Raw genomic sequence first — 8,382 nt, forward strand, 5'->3', positions numbered from 1 at the left:
TACAGCTGTTTTAACCGACAACTTAAAATAAAAAGACTTAAGAATTAGATGTTTTAGTTATGTGGACCAACTGATGAACAAGATATATATTAATTAGAAAGATATATATTAAACATGTAAAGGTTGTTACTAAAATGCATACAAGAACTGAAGTGGAGTGGTTATTGATGCATCTACCCCTCATCATTTTCCTTGGACAAAGACTGAAGTGGTGGAGTCCGTGCGTGAAAATGGTGGGAGGAGTAATTTATTTGAATTTAATTAAAATGACACCATATATATACATAAAGATTAAACTCAATTAAGAAAAAACTGGGCACAAGATATCTATATTTTAAACTTTGAATTGCTTTTAAAGGTATTTTACATTCTCAGAATTTCACACCGCCAATGAGACAAACCCCAACTGTTTTTTAGCCCATAAGTTAGAAAAATCACATTTATCAATGAAATTATCAAACACGAACAACACGACAAACATATACAAAGAATATGTGACATTTTGAGGCCTGCAGCATGTGCCCGCGCAACTTGTGCTGACAAGCTAAAAAACGACTTTAGTATGCAAAACCCTCCAACGCATGCTTAAAGCTTCAGGCATCTAACATCTAATCGAAAACCTAAGCAACCCAACTCAAACCCAAGGTAAATCAGTATGCTTCAAAATGCTCCAACACTAAACTTGTTGTTTGCTTTCAGGGAGAGTAAAGAAACCATGTTTTCAAGCATATTAAGTGGTGAAGGAAGATGAGAAACTGAGTGAGCACTAAGATTACAATTTCGGACTCAAACCACTACAGCTTGACCACTAATATCATCATGAAGCTGAAGTGAGCCATCCTTCATCAAATTTATGCTCAAGCTCTTGAATCTCTCCCTTGAATACTGCCTAGATGCTTTTCTCCAGTCAGTTCCAGTTTTCATCATGGCCACAAACTCTTCATAACTGATACGACCATCCTGTGAACACAGAAAAATAGAAAATCGTTTTAAGGACTTGAGGAAAACATGTGGGGCGTATATGAGATGTAACATGATTATTATATCAATCACATTTTATGAGAAATGCAAGCATATCTGCTTTTGTTTACATTGCATTGGCAGTGTCAATAAGAAGTATAGAACCTGCTAAATGGATAATAAAACAATGAGTTATGAGCAAGATTGCCAAACCCTGTCAGTGTCAACTTCACGCATGATGTCATTCAATACAGCAGTATCAGTATCTCCCGACTCATCTGTTAATGCTTTCTCCAGCTCACCTAACTCGATATACCCACTCCCATCTTTGTCAAAATACATGAATGCTTTGCGGAAATGCTCATCATTCTCCATTCTTTGCAAGTGAATTGTCACGGCTACAAACTCTCCATAGTCAAGTACTCCATTCCCATCAACATCAGCCTAAGCATTTGACAGCAAAAAAACCATCCTTGAATCACAAATTTGTTATTACAAATCATGGCTTGAATGACAATATAATTTATTCTATCCTTTTAGATAAATAAAGCTCAATTCAAATAAAAATGGGTGTTATGTGAAGCAGTATATGTCAATAAGAGTAAGAGATTACATCAGCCTTAGAGCAAAGTGAGGAGCATCTAGTAAATTGGTGCTGTTTTCAGTTGACATATATAGATAAGTATAGCATAGCTTCCTCACTTCATTTTCATTTTACCTTGTACTTCCATATTACTAGGTAATATAAATATAACATCAGAGGACAGTGGATTTCACTGACACGTTTATGCAATTATTTTTATTTGCCGGGGGGGGGGGGGGGGGGGGGGGTTAGGATACTCTCAACATATTCATCAAGCTAAGGCTTCAGAAACAGACAATCTTCACATAAAAATTGAAAGAACCTCAAACATCATTTTTTGAATAGCAAATACTACCACAAAACAAAATTTCCATGAGTATAATTTAGGGATTATTTACACCAAAAAATAACAAGGTATTAAATTTGGCATCTAACACTACATTACGTAATCCAACAGAGTCCAAAACCAGTTAGGACACATTTGTCTTGCACACATCAATGACAGTGGGAAAATCTTCATTCCTGGAGGGTGCAACATCATGACATCATGTATTCATGTTCATCATAAAATTGCATACTATTCCAAGAAATCATGCTACAGAAAATGGTTTCAAAAGGCTCCATCTGATTGTCTAATAAATGCAGTGAGAATCAAAGAAGTGAAATTATATTGAGCAAATACATTATAAATGGTATAATGTTTAAGAAGCCTACCACTTCCATCAGCATCTTTATCTCTGGCTCAGCCAATTGTGAACCAACCTTCCGTAACCCAACCTTCAGCTCCTCATATGTTACTTTGCCATCTTTGTTTGTGTCCATCAATGTAAACATGTCTTTGATTATTTCTACCTCTTCAACAGACAAATGCTCTGCAATTACCTGTAGCATTCATTCAAAGAAATCCAAATCACCAACATTCTAACTTCCTTATTACCTCCATTATATACAGAACTCGAGTTAACAATTATGCATAAACCAGAATAGATGCTAACCCGAAGTGCTCTCTTTTTTAATCTATTCATCAAAGAGAATTGCCTAAGCCTTGTTCTCACAATATCTCCTAATGGAACATTTGAAGCTTTCTTTGCATTTTGTAACCAGGAATGCTCTGCAACCGTAAACAAGGATGGTAAATATTTAGTATCACTTTCTACATTAGGTATTCAAATATTTTAGGGATTCAAATATGCAAAAAATTGTTCTTTTCTTTTTAAGGAGAGGGTAGTTAATGAAGCAAAGGGTCAATTCTGAAACAAAGATCATACAACATGGAAATTTTGAGATGCTTAAACATTGTGATCCCATCCTACTGCACAAACAGTAGAGTACTTACCAAGCACCTGTTCAGCCGTCAAGCGCTTCTTAGGATCATGCTCCAACATCTGGCGCACAAGACTCTTAGCACTATCTGAAATCTGAGGCCACGGTTCTCTCTTGAAGTCAATCACTCCCCTCAATATTGCCAAAGCCACCCCTCGTTCGTCCTCTACACCAAATCAAACCAAAACAAAACATCTCACTAAAATTCAAACAGCTCCACAACTCACCCAAAACACGCACAAACTCAACACCTACCTGCCCAAAACGGAGGAACTCCACACAACAAAATATAAAGAATCACCCCAGCACTCCACACATCCACCTCTGGCCCATAATTCCTTTTCAATACCTCCGGCGCCATGTAGTAAGGACTCCCCACAATCTCCGAAAACCTCTCCCCTATTCATTCATTAAAAAAAAACATAACTACACTTCACCAAATCCAAATAAAGAAACTGAATACTCATGAACTTATTCTAACTTAACCAGCAGTCTAGTTTAAGATTTGAATCATGGTTTTAAATAGCATTCCGCAATCACAATTGAGGACACAATGTCAAGATCTTTTGACACACTGCAATGCAACCACAGCCGCATTTTACCGTAATATAAAGGTTTTCTGACTCACCACAACCGCAATTTAAAACCATGACATGAATAAAAGGACTAACTTCTATAGACTTAAACAGAAAAAGAAAAACTAAATAAAGAAACAAAGAAACTCACTCCCTCACTCAAATACCTGGCTTGAAAAACACGGAGAGTCCAAAGTCAATAGCCTTGAGAACAGAATTCTCCTTCTTATTCGCAAAGAGAAAATTCTCAGGTTTAAGGTCTCGATGCATAACACCATTGGCGTGACACATCCTAACAACCTCAGCAATGGTCCTCGCCACGTTCGCGGCGGCACGCTCGCTGTAGTGCCCCCGCGCGACGATCCGGTCGAAGAGCTCCCCGCCGGCGCAGAGCTCCATAACGAGATGAACGTTCTCTTCGTCCTCGTAAGTCGCCTTCAGCTTCACCACGTTAGCGTGCTCCGGCAGCGTCGACATGATCGCCACCTCTCGCCGCACGTCCTCCACGTCGATCGCGGTTCTCAGCTTCCGCTTCGAGATCGACTTGCACGCGAGCTCCTGCTTCGTTTCGCGGTCCGTGCAGAGGTACGTTATCCCGAACTCGCCACGACCTAGCTCCCGGCCTATCACGTACTTGTCGCCGATGAGGCTCCGTGACGTCACGTCCTTCAGCACACGGATCGGAACGCCGGAGCGTATCTCTTCCTCCGCGTAGGGGTTCGGTTTGGTTTTCTTATTCTTTTTGCCGCGGTTTGAGTCTGCCACGTCATCGACTCGAACGCAGGCGTTGCAGTTCCCCATGCCGCCGGTGAACCGAAAAAAAATAAAAGAGAACAAGCTAGATAGCTGATGATGACTTTGGATGTTGTTTGACTCTGACAAGGTTATTTGACTCTTAAAATCGCATTTATTTTATTAACAAAATACGTATTATCATTTTCTCTGTCTTTTTTAAAATTATAATAACAGATCGGATGACGCCGCAGGTTTCTCCTTAAACTGCCTTCAATGCCTTGTACTACAGATTTAATTTTTTGATTGAATTAATGTTTTTTTGGTTCGAATTATCTTATTATTATTGTTTCATTTATTTGAGTATGTAATGTACTAGTACTATAAAAAAAGGCATGTAATATATATATATATATATATATATATATATAAACTATTTTTTTTCTTTTACACTTATTTTTTTCTTATACTGATTTTTTAAAAAAAACTGTGGAACCGCACCAAAAAGGCATTTAGTGTACTATAATAATTTCATTTATTTGGTTGGATTCTTCTGGATCATTGCGTGGGGTTATGACACTTGGAAAATGTGTTTTTTTTTCATTTTAATTTATAAAGTGTTTGATGGGACCGAGGAACCACGGCGATTATTACTTTTTGTCAGGTTGGGGCCTCTGCTCTGCTTGAGACTTTTTAGAACTGTAGTTATATATACTGTACTTAAAATTGCAAACTGGTTTCTCCATGTTTGTTCTTTTTTATTATTATTTCTTTTTAATCTGCACGCAAAATTATTAAACTTAACCTAATGAAATTGCTCTAGTGAAATAAGGGTGTGTCCTAAAAAGAAAAGAAAGTAAAATAAATAAGCAACAATATAAGATGGTTTTATAGACTGTTTAGTTAGGAAGAAAATGGCTATTTGTGTTAGTCTTGACAAAACTAAAATTATTAAAAAAAATCTCATGTTATAACAATTGTAAGAAAATATTGCTTACCATGATGTGTAGGGTGATGGTAAGGTACTCGTATGTCACAATATAGAAGATCAAAAGCATGTTCAGAAAAAATATTACTGCATTATAAATAAATGAAAGACACCTAAATTTGGATAGGGGATATATAGAACAATCATTGCAAGATGTAGACTAAAGATGTAATTTCATATTCTCATTGAAAATCTTAAGAACTTTTGCAGATACATGACCAAGTCTTGTATGTCAAAGGACATGATCAAGATTATTTGACTTATGTGGAAACAGAAACAGAATTTGAGATTGATTGAACATACTGAGGAGTGAGGACAAAGAATATAAAGGCCTTGGTGAAGATCACCCTTGCCAATCGTCTTCAGGTGTACGTCGCATGAATAAACAAAGTGTTTTCTCACACTATTGACAGTAAATTATGTCACCTATTATACAAAGTATATAGAAGTGATAACTTACAACTAACTACAACAGAAAAATAACAAAAGCAATCAATTTCTTTCTAACCCTAAAAATAATACTTTAACATTTTTTAAACCTTTTTTTTATAAGTTGTTAATGTTTTTTTTTTTTTACAAAAAGCTCGATTATATGGGTCAAGGGGTAACAAAATGTTTAATTACAAGTAACATGGGTTGATGTAGTTATAATTGGCACAACATTTTATGCACAAAAAAAAGTCATAGTTGGCACTACAATTCGTATTAGTAGTTTCTTTGGTCTTGTTCATATCATCATATACCATATGCTTACAAACAGGTCAGACTGAAGTTTACTAATTGAAAGTTTCGAAGATAAAATAATATGAGAAACACTTGTGTGGACATACACATACTTAAATACGAAGTGTTAGACACAATCAATCAGAGATTGACAACACATTAAAATTTTAAAATAGAAAATAGAAAACAAAAACTCAAGTCTAATTTATAACTTTATAGTTACGTGGCGTCTGTCCCTGGCCTTATCTTCTTCAACTAGTAGAGGAAAACACTAAAAATTTAAAGCATAAAAGTATAAACACAACCTGAAAACACATCAATTCTTACTTTCGACTTTTATTGTTATTTTCCTTCTTTTTTTTCGTCAAATTCTTCCCCTCTTAAATTTTCTTCATCTCCATTTTGATTCTCACGTTGCAGAAACTCAACAAATTAGCTTGTACTCAAATTCAAAAATAAAAAAAGGGATTGATCTGTTTAATACTTTTGTGGTTATTAAAGATAGAATGCTTTCATGGATAGTAATTATAAATAATAAAAAAAAAGTTGCCGAACGCAAACTCAAATCTTGGAGCAATTTTTTTTTCGTTGATAGTTTCAGAATTATTTCCATTGGTTTTTTATTCTTATCCATTAATTGAAAACATTTTTGGGTCTTCAATCCACACAAGAGAACCAACAACATTTCGGAAAGGGAAATTGAAACAAGAGAGAAGGATTTGCGGATTAAAAATAAAAGAGAAAGAGAGAAGGAAAAAAGAGGAAGGAGTGAGCAGTGAAAGAGAATGTAGATGAAGATGCAATGCATGTGACTCCATGAGAAGGACCTGAGTTAAGCTTTCTGTAGTGCCAAACAGCTTCAAGAGGGAATTAAATCCTTTCATCAGCACTTGTGTTCGTCGGAAAAAAAAATGATATAGATTATTTGTCTTTTGAGATGAAAGAAGATGAAGAGGACCCGATAAGAATTAATTAATTGAATACTATTTATTTTATATTTTATATTTTAAAATTTTAATGTATTATCACTTTTTGATTGGTTGTGTTTAACAACTCACATTTGAGTATGTGTCTATCCAAGAGTTTCTCAAATAATATTGCAACAGCTATCAAGCTTTCCCACTAATTTTGTGACTTGGTCCTAGTCTGGAGTATCTTTTTCTTCACCTAACGTCATGGTATATCCTTTACAGCAAAAATGGAAAATCTTGTGTTGTGACATAACATTAATTGGATTATTTTACTGCTACTTAAACCAAACGACGAAAAACTTACATGCCTGGAACCTTTTCTCCTGATCAGTGGAAGCCAAAAATCAGATACGAAAGGAAGGATGAAATTGGAAAAATGATTTGTAGTTTTTTTGCTGTTGACATGGTCAATATCTAAACCTAATATTTAAAATCCAAAAGCTGTATTTTATTTACAAAACTACATGTGAGCATGACTATGTCTCACTTGAGGAAAATAATATTTCTTCAATGCCAATATTGTCAATGAATAATAATGACTTTTACCCCTTTTTCTCTTAAAAAAAAGGGGGAGAGAGAACAAGCATATGATAATTGATAAGCTTTTCCTACATTGAAAGGTTAAAGTGTTGGCTATTGGGTAATGGGTATGTTTTTCTTCTCTAGAAACTCACGGACCACCTTCCTTTTAACCCTAAGAATAATTTGTTAATATTCAATTCACACGCAGTAAAATCACATTGTTTTTATAGTTAAACCATTTAAGCAACTTCTTTTCCTGTATTTAATTATAAGCAATACATCACATTCTTGGTCCACTTGAATCAGAGGAAATAAAATAAACGATAAAAGCATAAACAATAATGTATCTTTATTGGAAAAACAATAATAATAAAAATTCAACTTTTTTAATTTTCTCTTCAATTTAAACTTTTTGTTCATTATTTTTCTTCTTCTATAGTATACAAAGTATTATAGTGTAACTATATATCTGCCAATTACTAAAGTAGGCTTCACTTATTACACTTAGTTTGTCCCAAAAAAAGTAATAGAAGGGACAAAAATAATAGAAAGAGAGGAAAATAAAAGAGAATTAGAATATAAGAAAAAATAAATGAGGTTTTTTATTTAAATAAGTGAACGAAAGAATAAAAAAATAGTATATAGATATACGTACATAAACGTATACTTATAGCAAAAACTGTCATTATTTTGCTAGATTTTACATACCTAATATATATTATATATAAAGCTTTTGATTGCATTACTTTTAATTGGGAGTTTAAAGAATGTAAAAATCTATGTTAAGAAAAGTACTATCATGCCAGAATCTTTGAATCACAAGATTAATTAGGTGTTACCTAACGAAAGATTATACAGAAATCAGGACATGATGAAAGCTACAGAGAGGATCGAACTAACTGGATTTAGCACCCTTAATTAACCTCCTCCATGCATATAAGATGATGGAAGTTTAATTTGGAGACCATGACGTCTTCCGAATGTGGATAGAATAATTACATGGAG

General features: G+C 34.5%; 1 protein-coding gene across 2 annotated transcripts; it reads right to left on the reverse strand.

Annotated features, from left to right (window-relative positions):
* Positions 1–313: 313 nt before the first annotated feature.
* Positions 314–4,330, reverse strand: LOC114411895 (calcium-dependent protein kinase 10-like). Of its 2 annotated transcripts, XM_028375630.1 has the most exons (7): positions 3,609–4,329; positions 3,122–3,265; positions 2,880–3,032; positions 2,539–2,654; positions 2,258–2,425; positions 1,174–1,404; positions 314–960 (listed from the first exon to the last, which is right to left on the reverse strand). In XM_028375630.1, the coding sequence occupies exons 1-7, from the start codon at positions 4,240–4,242 to the stop codon at positions 787–789; spliced, it is 1,620 nt and encodes a 539-aa protein (XP_028231431.1). In that variant the 5' UTR covers positions 4,243–4,329; the 3' UTR covers positions 314–786. The 2 variants fall into 2 exon arrangements, with proteins under 2 accessions (XP_028231431.1, XP_028231432.1); XM_028375631.1 differs by lacking the exon at positions 3,122–3,265 and having other exon boundaries at positions 667–960; positions 3,609–4,330.
* Between the last annotated feature and the right edge of the window lie 4,052 nt (positions 4,331–8,382).

The sequence above is a fragment of the Glycine soja genome, chromosome 5, assembly GCF_004193775.1.
Source record: "Glycine soja cultivar W05 chromosome 5, ASM419377v2, whole genome shotgun sequence".
Taxonomy (NCBI): Eukaryota; Viridiplantae; Streptophyta; class Magnoliopsida; order Fabales; family Fabaceae; genus Glycine; species Glycine soja.